The 14,972-nt window shown below is 42.9% G+C and overlaps 1 protein-coding gene across 1 annotated transcript in view; it reads left to right on the forward strand.

Annotated features, from left to right (window-relative positions):
- The window catches only part of LOC121483550 (cytochrome b-245 heavy chain), a 35,735-nt gene that overhangs the window by 17,017 nt on the left and 3,746 nt on the right, over window positions 1-14,972 (forward strand). The window contains exons 6-11 of the mRNA XM_041742202.1: window positions 1,764-1,954; window positions 4,768-4,897; window positions 7,533-7,625; window positions 10,441-10,694; window positions 11,648-11,810; window positions 13,330-13,476. Of these exons, the coding sequence (XP_041598136.1) occupies window positions 1,764-1,954; window positions 4,768-4,897; window positions 7,533-7,625; window positions 10,441-10,694; window positions 11,648-11,810; window positions 13,330-13,476 (978 nt within the window). The remainder of the gene's footprint in view (window positions 1-1,763; window positions 1,955-4,767; window positions 4,898-7,532; window positions 7,626-10,440; window positions 10,695-11,647; window positions 11,811-13,329; window positions 13,477-14,972) is intronic.

Below are 14,972 nucleotides of genomic sequence, written 5' to 3' on the forward strand. Positions count from 1 at the left end.
TGTGGCATCTGGACTAACTCAGGCTCAGCCATGACAATGCCCACCATCAAAGAAAGACAAGAACACACGTCTAGTCAAACAAAGTTGAGTTATTACTTACTGCAGCAAAAGAGGCCTCCCACCATGAGAAAGTCTGGGACATTCCAAGAAGGTGTTAATAGAGGCTTGTTGTAGGACATGGACTTGTGTTAGGTGGTTTTGGAGGGGTTTAAGAAAGCAAGGAGTTGCTCTGCCTCAGGTATGGTCAGGAATTGGGGGGAGGTCTTTCGAGAATTGGGTATCTTGGCAGCAGTCACTTGTGTTGTTGTCTTGGCTCTGACATAATTTTGGAGTGGTCTTGTTTTTGTCTCACTCCCCCACGGTCACAGAATGACGTCATCTGATGTACTATGAAATTGTTCATGTGAAATAGGGAACACTCCCGCCTTGGTATTAGTCCCAGGCCAGCCAGTAGAGGCACTTTTCTTCTCTCTTGCCTATAACATCTGAGGGGTGGCCTATGTCTGCTGATTATCATCCATGAGCAGCTGAATGCACTGGGAGTAACTCTGTGGTCTTCCAGGGGCAGCCATTTGGGATAGCCACAGCAAGGACTGCTTCCCTTCCAGCAGTTGCTAAAGCTTCCTACACTCAGACAGAGAAGCTCCAAGTCATCTTCATGTGCCCAATGGCTTGGGGGGGATGGCCAAGTCACAAAATCATACACCGAATTCCAAATACGGTTCCTTGTGTTTAGAAAAGATGATCAGAAAAGTCGCGTAACTTTGTAGAAATCATTCTCCTCAGGCTAACATAAAAAAAATAACCTTGCATAAAAGTAAACAAACTCCTTTTCTGTAATGCCTGGGATAATTTTTCTTTCCTATTGCTCATTGTACAATGATACAGAAGGAAGGCAATGTGAACACGCTAGGTGAGCCAACTGCCATGCTCTGCCTGGATCTCTTTGAACCACTTGTACTATGTCTGTGTTCCCTCCACCTTTCTGTGTTTCCACTTTCAATTTCTGATACCTGGGTTTCTTTCTCCTTTCTAAGGGAGTCCTTTTGCCCACAAGCTCAGAGATCTGGAAGGGCCTGGAAGGCTACCTCTCTGTGGGCAGCTGTTAGCCAATAACTGATGGGCACAGGCCACGAAAGCCCAGCTTCCTTGCCTTGAGTCAGGATGAACTCTGAGGCATGACTCACCCTCCATCATTCCTCAGCAGCATCAGGCTGAAGCTACCCTCTCTAAAGACTTGGCCTAAGATCACCCTCTTATTTGACTTTTTTCTCTTTCCTGTCCTATAACCCATCTTCTTACCAGTCTCTTCTGGAGCACACTTTTTAAAAATCACTTGCTCATGAATCCTCATCTCAATGTCTATCTGCTTCAGGGGAACCCCGCCTGAGATGGTAGGCATGCCCACAATACATTTGCAGGCTAAGCACCATGGCCTTTTCCAGACCAAAGGAAGAAGGAGCTTCAGACCCTTTTAGGACATCTTATAGCTCACCAATGTTCTTTATTAGACACTCCTTCAGAACTATTTCAGTATATTGATTAGTACTTCCTATGACACCTCAACCACATAAGATGTTTTTAAATTGAGAAATATCTATTCCAAGTGTATATCACTCTGTGAGGGATGGTTAGGATTATCTAAGGGGGATTGAAAATATCTGTTGCTCTGTACACTGGACATTTTATAAATAGATAGTCCTGCATTTAAGAGCCTGTGAGTAATGTGTGTGTGTGTGTGTGTGTGTGTTTATATTTTACAGAATCCTGAAGGAGGTCTATACGTGGCTGTGACTCTGTTGGCCGGCATCACTGGCATTGTCATCACACTGTGCCTCATATTAATTATCACCTCCTCCACCAAAACCATCCGGAGGTCTTACTTTGAAGTGTTTTGGTACACACACCATCTTTTCGTGATCTTCTTCATCGGACTCGCCATCCATGGAGCTGAGTGAGTGTTTCATCTCTGAGGTGAAGTCCTTTAAGTGCTTCCATTTCCAGGTGTGATGCTGTTAGAGGCACTGTGATCTCCTTGTCTGTTTGTGGTTAGCCTGTCTGCTGAGGGAAAATGAGGAGGGGCCCACAGAGGTCAGTCTGATAGAGACCACTCAGCAGAATTTTAGTTTCTTGTACCCGATTAATAGCTATTATTTCTGAAGTAATTTAATAACAGCTATTATTAATGTATTTATTTCTAGCAAGCTATAAAAAATAGACCAAAGCTTGAGTACCTCTGCAAGTGTGTAAAACACGTTAAGGGTGCTGGAGGGGTCTTGGATGTCTGCAATGATGTTTCTTATGGCTTAATTAAATTAGACACTCCCAAACTGGAGGGGCTAATGATTAATCAGCTGAAGGGGTTTGCTGTAGTTCAATGAGCTTCAATTCAAGCTGGACATTTATTGATTGCCTACTGTGTATGAGGACTGATCTCAGGCACAGTGGGGGAATACTAGAAGGAAAAATGCATGATTATTGCCTTCCAGCATTCTAATATGACAAAGGTAAGAGCTCACTTCTATTGAGCATTTGTTATAGACATGAAATGTTTCCCTTAGGTAGAGATGCTCTTACATCCCCATTTCCTGGGGAAATTGTAGACAGAGGAACAGGCTAACAAAGGTAAAAGATATAGCCCAAGTCACTCAATTTGTAAGTGGCAGAGCTAGGATCGGAGCCCAGGTGGTGTAAAGCAGACCACCAGCAGACAAATACTCTCATAGAGACTCACAGTGCCTGCATGTGTGGTAGACAGTTCGTCTTACTGGGAATCCTATTTACTACCCAGTTTCCCTTTTATGCTGTTTCACACCAGCTGATTCTCACACCTGCACACAAAAGTAGGCTGGGGGAGTTCCCTGGTGAGTTTGGGTCTCCATATAACTCAGTGTGAAGAGAGCAGATGCTCAAGGCTCTGCTTGATGTTCTCTGCTGGGAGCCAAGTTAGCCTCGAGGTGACTAAGACCTGAGTGTGAAAAGGGGAAGGGTGAGAAGAAGCAGCATTAGGCAACCACTGAAAAATCTGCGTAGACAATCTCTTGACTCTCCTCAAGCAATCAAATATCTTTAAGTGAGATTTGGTCATAATCCAGCTGTTTCAGAGAACCCTAGAGACAAAAACTGAATCCCTTTTCCTCTCTAGCTTAGTGATTCCACCACTTTCTTTCTGCTTGTATAGTTTCACAACTATGCATTTCCCTTTGGAGCAGAGGAGATAGATCTGCCCCACTCTCCATCTGAAGACAATCTGCTACTTACACTGGTTGGCTGATTGCTCACAGTCTCATGGCCAGGCAGCGGCTGAACTGGGATTAAAACCCAGGTTTTTTGACTTCTGGTCCTGGCAGTGAGAAGAAGGGAGAATCCTTTTTTTTCTTTCCTTACACTTCCTCTCCACGTGAACTTGGGCATTAGGGACTTTGATAATTATCATTTGTTGTATTTTTACCTTGTGTTGGCATTTTTTATGCATCAGGCCAATTGGTCGCTAAAGTACACCTTTGATTAAGTATGGCTAAACCTATTTTCTGGCTGAAGAAAGTGAAGCTCAGAAGAAGTTGAATAACTTCCCCAAGACCACCAAACTAGCCAGGGGTGGACCTGGGATTTGAAACCAAGGCTGTCTGACTCAGGCCCAAAACTGTTTTCTCGCAATCATTCTGCTTCTAAGTTACTAGTTTCTCTAAGCCTCTATGTTCTCATATGCTAAATGGGGGTGCCAATACCTACCATTCAGGCTTGTTATGAGGGTCAACTGAGATAATTTGTGTAGAGTAACTTACCCCAGGCCTGGCACATAATAAATGCTCAATACATGGTAATTCTCTGCCCCAAGACCTAGGGATAGAAAAAAAAATGGTTAACAGCCTTGAATTAAAACAGTCACAGAATATATCAAGTGGCACAATACATGTTAGGTCCCCCATACAACTATGGCAAAAGGCCTTCTGTGTCTCTTCTTAGTATATATTCTGAAGACCCTGCCATTTATGTTCCTTGAGGTTGGGAACATGACTTACCTGACTCTATGCCTCCCTTCCTCTGTTCCCACTAAACTCACATCATCTTGTGTGTTAGCAGTTGCTGCAATTACAATTTATGGAATTGAAATGAATGGGTTCTGAGCACCTCAAAGGACATACCATTAGTGTTGATAGCTCTGAGAATGTCACAATCTCCACAAGGTACCCTTAAATTGATTTTGACCTTTTGATTTTAATTTAGACAATTTTGGAACAACAAATGAAGCACTTGGACTAAACCTCAGAGCTACTGTGTGACAGTATGGACTGTCCCCCACACAGGGGTGCCTATCTGTGGGGCGTACTACTAGCCCATGCTTTGGGGCCAACTTGTGTGCTTCTGGGACTGTCTTCACAGGGGCAGGGCGGGGGCATCTTTTTGTAATTTGCAGAAGGGCACTGTATGGGACTTGCTCTGTTAGATTTGCAGTTTTCCTGTTTTTTGCTTGCTTGCTTATAAATGAAAATAATCTTGAAGCAGAAGCACAAATGCTTCCTTTGAGAAAACACATATTGATGATCCAAAATCTACATATTCTTGTGCCATCGTACATATGTTTTTTTTTCTATTGCTGAAGAAGACATATTTTCTCTCAAATCTACTCAGGGATCAATAAGATATAACTGTTAAATAGAAAGTACAGGATCCATACTAGAATACTTGAGATGTTCTTAGAATCTCAAAAATATAAGAACTTAATTTCTTTCTACTAAATGGTCTGGACTTACATTTCCTCCCCAGGCGAATTGTACGTGGGCAGACTGCAGCAAGTAGACTGGAACACAATTATAAAGTTTGTGCGGACAATATCTCACAATGGGGAAAAATACCTGACTGTCCAATCCCACAGTTCGCTGGAAACCCTCCTATGGTATGTACAGTTCATTGTTACTATTACAATTTCATTACCAACAATCTTTAACCTGTGTCTAAGAAATACATACAAATGCCATAGAGATGTCCATTATGAATGCCGGGGAACTACTAGAATGTTAGAAGTATTGACTTTTTTCTTCTCTACTTACTGTCTAGAATTATTTCTTAAAGAGTAAGGATTGCATTGGACTATTATGAACATCCTGATATAAAACATGGAAGAGCATTGTTTTTGAAAGTGCTGTTGAAGTTGAAGAAATTCCATCTCTTCTCTTCCAGATGTGAGGGCCACAATAATAACAGTTAATGATTTCCACAGGGATCCATTCTGAGATAAGTTGGATAGCTCAGATAATCACTTAGAAGGAGCTAAAAGTCTCCTCAGATACCAGGAAGTAAGACTTTCTTTTTTTATTTTTAAAGATTTTATTGATAAATTTGACAGAGAGAATGAGAGAGCACACAAGCAGTGGGAGGGGCAGGCAGAGGGAGAGGGAGAGACAGACTCCCTGCAGAGTGGGGAGCCCAATGTGGAGCTTGATCCCAGAAGCCTGAGATCACGACCTGAGCCGAAGGCAGATGCTTCACCAACTGAGCCACCCAGGAACCCCCAGAAATAAGACTTTCTATACAGCTTTCAAAGCTGGGAAGGAAATTGATGAAGTGACACATAGGGCTGCCTTTAACCATCAGGAGGCATGTCTATACCATACAAAGGATGCTGGACAGCCAGGTTCAGACCAACGCCCATTGGCTTTGCATGTGGAGCAGGAGTGTGGCAAGGATGACCAAGGGGAAACATGCTGTAATATTTACCTTCTGTTGGGAGCTCTTGTTGGGTGCTCTGCAAAGTTCCATTTTGTGAATTCTTGGTATCTCCACTCCACTGAGTGAGAAGTGGGCCCTGTGTTCTTCATACCTTTTCCTCCATTGACAAGTAATGTACTTTATTGGTTATCATGCTAACCATTGGTATAAAACTAGGTAAAAATCAACATTTGTATAGGGCTTCTTTTTTTTTAAGATTTATTTATCCATTCATGAAAGACACAGAGAGAGAGAGAGAGAGAGAGAGGCAGAGATATAGGCAGCAAGAGAAGCAGGCTCCATGCAGGAAGCCCGATATGGGACTTGATCCTGGGACTCCAGGATCATGCCCTGGACCGAAGGCAGGCGCTAAACCGCTGAGCCACCCAAGGATCCCCTGTATAGGGCTTCTGAACAGGATTGTTGTTGTTGTTGTTTTTTAAGCACAGTATAATATAAAGGCAAATGTCCCATCCCATTATCTCCTTTCTTTTTTCTACACTCTTAACATAGGAGTTTTCTTTCTCTAAGACACAGTCTGCTGTCCAAGGACTTAACATCTTTAAGGATCCTTGCTCATTAATGAAAGCAACGAGATGTATCAGTGAACTGCTCCCACTACATGCAGACATCTATTGATTAAAAAAAAAGGGATTAAAAAAGGAACTGCATCGAGGGTCCTCTTATGGGTTAGGGGAAGGCACATTTCCTTGAAGACAGCTGGAGTCAGTGTACTACTACCTTAACAGGCATCTACCTCAAAGGAGCTTCTGGGTTTCTGGGATTAGAGGCAATGTCCAAGACCTTGCTCCATTCAATGGAACCCCATTGTGGCCCCCAGGAAGTAGATGCATGATGCCAGCCTGTTTTAAAAACCTGTCCCATGAAGACAAAGTTCCAGCAGCAGAATATTTCTGACTTTCAGAGCAGATATCCTTCCACTTTGGCTGGAGGTGGGGACATTCAGGTGCTCTCAACTTCCAATAAAAAGTTTCTCAAAAAAATGTAATAGAAAGATCATATGTGAGGCTGTAGCAAGCACTCTGTAATTTTATTTTTCTTTTTTGGAATCCATTCTGGAATGCCATCTTTTAAATGATTCTGCTTTCTAAAACTGTTTGCTACTTCAGGTATTAAACTAGGAACCTAACTGATGAAGTCCCAGGATGGATTTGCTTATCCTAAAGGTTTTCATATAGTTAGAAGTACTACAAGGTGATTCCAGTATTGTGAAACACTGAAGATTCTGATGGGAGGGGAATCTAAAAAATCTGAAAATCTTTGGGCTTGTCCCTCTTCGGCAGGTGCATTGCATAGCTCCTAGAACTTACCAGGATATTGGAGAAACAGCTAAATTCTTTGGATGAAATTTCTTATCTTGCAAAAGATTAAGCTTTGGCTACAAGGATGAGAGAAAGCAACTACAATGTTGCATTAAAAAATATGGTGTTGTTGAAATGCTATCCTTAAGAGAAATATTAATTCTGAAACTAATCTTACTCCGCTGTAGGGTCACTGCAACTTCTATTGCAACACCAGGAGGAAATCTCATTCTTGTGGGCAGTTCCTCTTGGGAAAGTTTTATACTGTAGATAAAGTTTCCCAATATGGCTAAGGAGAATGTTCATCTGCGTTGGCTCAAAAATTTATTTTAATTTTAGATATTTTTCATGCATTCTGTTGTATTAGAAATTTATGAATGTGATCCTGAGTATTTAAACAAGCCTACAAAGATTGACTTCTAAAATGTTTTGTCCCCATGAATCTTATATCAGCTATTACCCCTTAACACACCGTGTTTTCATGTTTTGCTCTGATTACAGACTTGGAAATGGATAGTGGGTCCCATGTTTCTGTATCTCTGTGAGAGGTTGGTACGGTTTTGGCGATCTCAACAGAAAGTGGTCATCACCAAGGTATGGTCTGGTTTGGGAATTACTAACAGTATCTAACTATATCATGTTTACCCAAGTTCCCTATAGCATTGCTCAGAGCTGGCTTCCTCTTAGTTTCTTAATTAAACATAGGACAGAGAGAAGACCAACAGTTTATTTCAGTGTACTTAGCTTGATAATCAAATGATTGGACTTTTTAGCTGGAGGAAGTACAAGTTAACATTTTCTGTTGCAAAATAAAGCTGATTGCTTTGCGTGCACGAATCTGTGTGTATATGTGCGTGCGTGTGTAGAAGGGAGGAGGAACACACAATGATGATGTGAGCAGATAAGAGTAAAGAAGCAAAACACATGATTTTGAAAGGGTACACACTGAGCCTTAAAATACTCAGATGCCAAAAGAACCAGGGAGCCAAGGGCAGGAGTGACTGAGGTTGAGATAATTTTCCAGGCCTCCCTTTACCTCCTTTTCTGTGCTGTGTATATAATCATAGAATATCACAGCTGAAGAACCCAAAGTCTCAAGGAAATTAGTAACTAAACTGCATCCAGAATTGAGTCTGCTAACTCCAGGTATATGACAACTTTTTCCCCATGCTTCTGTGCTGCTTCTCATTACTAACTAAATACCCAACTCAATAGATAGAAACTCCTGGTTGTCATTTCAGGAAACAACAGACAAAACTAGTTTTATCAAATAAATTTTTAAATGTTTTTCAAGATTTTATTTTATTTATTCATGAGAGACATAGAGAGAGAGGCAGAGACTGGAGCAGGCTCTCCGCGAGGAGCCCGATGCCAGACTCGATCCCAGGACTCCGGGATCACTCCCTGAGCCGAAGGCAGACGCTCAACCGCTGAGCCACCCTGGTGCCCCTATCAAGTACAATTTAATTCCATTAAATACAGTTTAAAAAGTGTTTACTAAAAGCTACTACGGGCTATTCTTGCACAACACTGAATTCTTCTTGTCCTCCACCCTAGCTTTTCTCTCTTGGCATCTGTGGAAGGCCACAGTAAAGTTAGTCCAGCTGGCACTGGAAATCTTGAAATATAGGAAGCTACAGCAGTTCTCCTTTTTTACTTATACTGTATTATAAGAAAAAGCCCACAGAAGAGCAAGAAGGGCTGCCACAAAATTTCCCTTACTAGGCTAGACCTGACTAAGCAGGCAAGTATTTCCTTTAAACATATTTTAAAGGCAACTTTGTTTTCCCGTGGAGCAAAGAATCATTTTCTACTCATAAAAACAAATACTCATTTTCTTCTCAAAAACAAGTAAGAAACAAGGTGTCATCCCAAAGTATTCCAATGTCCATTCCACTAGTGCATTTTATGGAGTTGTATCCCAATTGCACCTGTGGCAGCAAAATTGCAACGGGGGAAAAGTTTTCTCACCACACAAAGTTGTGACACAGTGAACACCATATTCAAAATAATTTTTGTCAATTTTTATTTTCTGTTTCCAAAACGAAGCTTTAGGTCTCTTTATTTTAGTGATGAAAGGACGTTGGGTACTGCTTTATCATTTAAGATGGACTGAAATCACAAGTTTGGGAAATGCTTGGCGATGTTTAGCAAAAGGGTTTCCCATCTTATCCCTCTTCACTCACGGAGGGAAAAGCTCAGCACTGTCAGTCAACATTTAGGAAGCTGCTATGTTGTTTCTATTGCTCCTTCTATTCCTTTGATGTGCCTTGGTTGGTTTTCCAGTTGTACATAGAAAGTCCCGTGTATCTCAGGAATCGTCCCAGAAACAGCATATTACTTTCTGTATTATAATGACATCTTTTTATTGTGCTTTCTTTGTAAAAGTTATTTACCACCTCACCAGCTGCTGGACGTTTGGACCGTTTTCAGTTTTTGCTGTTGTAAACAAAGATGCCATGCCCTTGCACACATGGAGAATGGGGATGGCCATGGGGTGTGCTTTGGGGGAGACAGAGAGTGTACTTCCAGGGTCGGTGGAAATGTAGACAGGCAGAATCAGGTGGATTCCAAGGCAGATCCAAGGTGTGAGTCAGAACAAAGATAGATCAGTACATGCAGCTTGGCTTGTGGGATGTTGCTAAATAGCCAGCCCAGGGGATCTCCTTCTCTCCAGCTGCCAAGGCTCTCGAGCATCCCCCAGGAGACAGGAAGGCCGGGCAGAGAGCCATCTCTTCTTCCTGTTCCTAGGACCTGCCTTGACTTCTGGGAGAAAAAAAATATCACAATAGGCTGGTGTCTTAGGCTGGACTCCCTGGCAAGACTCTGAGACAAACAATCACAGACAGAAGGTTTCTGGGATGTGTTCTCAAGAGATGAACCTGTGAAAGAAAAGAAAATCAGAAATTGGGGAGGAAATGAATGATTCTGGGTGGTTGCAGCTGCAGCCTCAGCTGATCCTACAAAGAGAGCAGGGGGTTGGGATGACGTCTGGGAGTTGTCTCAAGTTGAGGACAGGGCCAGTCCTTTTTTTTTTAAGGTTTTATTTATTCATGAGAGACACACAGAGAGAGGCAGAGACATAGGCAGAGGGGGAGCCTGGTGCGTGGGGGAGCCTGGTGCGGGACTGGATCCCAGGACCCCGGGATCACGACCTGAGCCAAAGGCAGATGCTCAGCCACTGAGCCACCCAGGGGCCAGTCCTTTGTACCCCTGCTCATCGTACGCCGTGGGCTCCAGCCGAGGGCAACTCTGAATGAGGGCCACATCTGTTGGAGGAAAGGCTGCGTTGGCCCTGAAGAATAGATGTTGGTGGGCATGTTCGCTCAACCTTTTGTCTGTGTGGTCAGTGAAAAGGCAAGTATTTGGGGAAAGTGTAGTTTCCAGACACATGTTTTATGTGTTTAAGGTGGTCACTCACCCTTTCAAAACCATTGAGCTACAGATGAAGAAGAAAGGATTCAAGATGGAAGTGGGACAGTACATTTTTGTCAAGTGCCCCAAGGTGTCCAGTCTGGAGTGGCACCCTTTCACACTGACCTCTGCCCCGGAGGAAGACTTCTTTAGCATCCATATTCGGATCGTTGGGGACTGGACGGAAGGACTTTTCAATGCTTGTGGCTGTGATAAGCAGGAGTTTCAAGATGCTTGGAAACTACCTAAGTAAGTACAAAGCGCATATTTATGAAAGTGTATGAGTTCAGGGAAAGGATGTCACTAAATAGGTCCCCTGTCTCACCTCTCACTACCCTGTCTCCTTGGTCTGACCAAACACACAAGTTCTACAAATACAGGTAGCTATTTCTGTGTTCCCCATTTTATGTGTGCAGTGTGTTTAGGCATGTACTTATAAATCTTGTGCGGAATATAAAATATTTGAATCCAACATTAATAATGACTATTCCCCAATTCCTTTCAAAATGTAAGGGGCAAGGCCAAAGTATATTAACTTTTCTAACAAACTAAGTTCTAGTATATCAAATATATTCTTAAAATTTAATTGACATATGTTATTTGAGGGTAAATGCCATATATTATTCACCTTGTCCCGTTCTTCCCACGTGCCTGAGATGGTGCCAGGCACTTAGAAGATGCTAAAGAAAAGCTTGTCTGTTGACTCAGTGAATAGACAAATGAGAAGTGAAGGTGTTAAACTTAGAAGATGTTATGACAGAAAATTCGCACTTCACTTCAGTGTGCAAAGTAAGCAGGAATTCAAGTGTGGGGTGCCCTGGCAAGAAGTACAGGTGTGTGCGTGTGTGTGAGAGTCTGTACGTGTGTATGAGTCTGTATGTGAGTCTGTGTGTCTGTGTGTGTGTGAGTCTGTGTGTGGGGGGTTGGTTGTGGGTGTGGGGGCATAGGTCAAAGGGTGGAGAGATGAAAAAAATACCCCCGAGAGTTACCAAATATTTTCAGTTAGCTAAGACTTCCTCTTCTTACTTCCAACCACAATGTTGACACTGAGTTGGTTACTTGAAAGCTATTTCATAGAAGAAAGTGCCCCACCAGGACACTGTCCCGGGGCGATGTGACACATCACACATGCCCGGGGCGAGCTGTGTCCGACTCCGCAGCGCAAGGCAGCCCTGTAACCACGTCCTCGCGCTTCCCCCCAGGATAGCGGTGGACGGGCCCTTCGGCACGGCCAGCGAAGACGTGTTCAGCTACGAGGTGGTGATGTTAGTGGGAGCAGGGATCGGGGTCACGCCCTTTGCATCCATTCTCAAGTCGGTCTGGTACAAATATTGCAATAACGCCACCAACCTGAGGCTCAAAAAGGTAAGGCCCTCAGGGTTTCTGAGGGCGCGGGCATCCCCCACCCCCACCCCCACCCCTGGGAGGCCGCTGAGAGCCTTGGGGCGGAGCTGACCAAGACCCAAGGAAGTGAAGACAAGTTCCGGCTGGGTCCAGAGAGACCCACACCTCCTAAAAGGGCTGTTCACACGTCGGATGTGCTCGTGCGTCAGCAGGCCTACTGTTGCAAGTAACATGCTGCACTTGCAAGGCGGTCGTAGAAACTGGGAAGAAAGGAAGTTGGGGTAGAAAGTATTCACATCCCCAACGCAGCAGCTGCCCTCTTTGTGGCTCCTCTGCCGATGTTTTCCTGCGTGTTTACATACTCTTGGGGAGTTGTAAATATTGAGTAGGAATACTTCCGTGTCCTGCTTTAGGAAAACAGTGTTTTCAAAAAAAAAAAAAAAAAAGGAAAACAGTGTTTTCCAGTGTTGTCACAGGCTTTGTCATGATCTTTTTTTTTTTTTTTAATGATTCTTGTATGTTCCTTTGAGGGGATATAGAACAATTGTTCTATCGTCCTGTGTTAGATACTGAGATTGAGTCCATTTCCGTCCCCCAGTCCTTTTTTTTTTTTTTTGCAAGGGGAGGGCAGGAGACATGTCCTTTCATGAAACTTACTTTCTTATGGGTATTTCCTCACAATAAATTCCCAGGCCGGGCAGCCCGGGTGGCCCAGTGGTTTAGCACCGCCTTCGGCTCAGGGCCTGATCCTGGAGACTGGGGATCGAGTCCCACGTCGGGCTCCCTGCATGGAGCCTGCTTCTCCCTCTGCCTGTGTCTCTGCCTCTCTCTCTCTCTCTCTCTCTCTCTCTCTCTCTCTCTCATAAATAAATACATAAAATCATTAAAAAAATAAATAAATTCCCAGGGCAATTTTTTGGTCACATGTAAATTTGGTTTCATTGCCCGATAAAGGACATCTTGAATAAAACATGAGTCATTCTAATAACTTTGGAGATAGCCTCTAATTGGGACATGGAGCATAAGTTGACTTTTTAATTCTCCCCTTTCTCTCTTTACTATATGGAGGAGGTATGGGAAGGTATGGGAGGTATGGGAAGGTATGGGAATGCCATACCTTTGGGAAGAAGGGCGTTTTTTCCCTTAGGAACCCAGAAATGTCTGGCATTAGCAGGCAGTGGAGTAGTTCTGTGGCAGCCACTGCCAGCCTAGGTGGCATTGGTCTTTCTGACAGGAGGTACAAAGGAAGCCAGGGAGGTGAGGTGGGCAAGAGCAGGCCCAGGAGGAAGGTGGTGAGCTACTGTTTTCCTAAGCCATGTATTTCTGAGACTGAGCTATTTATTTACTGCCCCACAGGGTGAAGGCCAGTGCAGGCTCTTGTGAGCTAGCTTGTGAAATGTCCAGAGCTTTCTGAAAACCTCTGTTTCTAGGCATCCTGAGCTGTAGGAAAAAGTTGGGGGAGGGGAGGTTAGAAATACATATGTCATTCTGATGAGGCCTATTTAAGTATAATCTGCCTCATGATCTGTTGCTCTTACAGATATACTTCTACTGGTTGTGCCGGGACACGCACGCCTTTGAGTGGTTTGCGGACTTGCTGCAGCTGCTAGAAACCCAGATGCAGGAGAGGAACAACGCTGGCTTCCTCAGCTATAACATCTATCTCACCGGCTGGGATGAGTCTCAGGTGAGGGAGAGATCCCGGCTCTCGGATCCTTCCCACAATGCCCGGGGGCTGATTGCTTCCCTTTGGTTATTGCCGTGTTTTGTGTACTGTGTTTTCATTTCATTTTGTTTTGTTTTTTGTTTTTACCAAGAAGAGTTAATGGATTTGGTGATCCAGCCTATTCACTCTCACTCAATATCCCCACATGTTCAGACTCTTGAGGCTAGATTCAAAGTTGGTATCTGTGGAACAGATTAGCACTAAGGAGCCCACAAGGATATAGGAGCCATGCCTTTGACCTTGTGAGAATCACGTTCCTACCAGGGGTCTTGAACCAGCTGGACAAGATGATCCATAGGGTAATGGGAAGAAAATATTAGCTGTCCTTCTCCTCTCTTTATGTCTTTCTCTCTCTCTCTCTCTCTCTCTCTCTCTGTCTTTCTATCTTTATATCTATACACACACACATATTCCATTAATTTTATGTTTATATGCATTTCACCATATACATAATGCATTTAGTAAGTAGTAATAATAATTGTGCATAGTTATTAAGCATATATAATTTGCTAGGTATTTTTATTAGTGTTTACATAGATTGGCTGACTTGATCCTTAAAATAGCCCTATGAAGTAGAAACTCTTATTATCCACACTTTACAGATGAGGAAACCAGAGCCCACAACAGGTTAGGTCATTTGTCCAAGGGCACCCAACTAGTAAGAGGCAGAGGCAGAATGTTCCAGAGCCTGCACTCTTAGGAACTCCCACTAGTTTATGATTATTATTTATAAATAAAGCAAAACATATTTAATGAAGATGAAATATATTTGTGTGCATATGTGTATATGTATATAGCATATGTGTATGTATATGGTGTGTATGTAATATAACATATATATAGCATAATCCATAACATGTTTTATCTATCTATCCAGGGACATTTAACAATGAAAACAATTTATAAGACAACCCCTCCCAACAAAGAATTATCTGGCCTCAAGTGACAAAAGTGCTGAGATTAGGAAACTCTGAAACAAGTTACTGATTCCTAGGGGGTAAAATCTTCCTAAATAAGCAAACATTAATAATTTGGCCTGGAAGCAGCATAAGCAGCATAAGCTCCCCCTGCATGAGGAGCCAAGGCAAGAGTCTCCTCCTATCCCTGGCCGGTGTCTCAGCTGGCCATAGCCACACATCCTGGGCATGTTTCACATGCACCTTGTACTTGTGAAAACGGACTTCTCATTTGGGTTTCGGTGTATTGTTTATCATAGATTCTCCAAGTCTTAGAAGAGTCTTGTTACAAATGTAGATCCCGGAACACATGACCCGTAAACTTTGCTGCTCCAGAAAAAGGGATTTCAAGATGCCATTTCTGCAATTTAAAAACAAAACAACAACAAATATTTGATAAATGGTAAAATCTATAAAAATGAAACCCAGAGAAAAAATGTGATGAGCACTGGGTGTTATACACAATTGATAAATTGTTGAACATTAAAAAAAATCTATAAA

Source organism: Vulpes lagopus, chromosome X, assembly GCF_018345385.1.
Source record: "Vulpes lagopus strain Blue_001 chromosome X, ASM1834538v1, whole genome shotgun sequence".
Lineage (NCBI taxonomy): Eukaryota > Metazoa > Chordata > Mammalia > Carnivora > Canidae > Vulpes > Vulpes lagopus.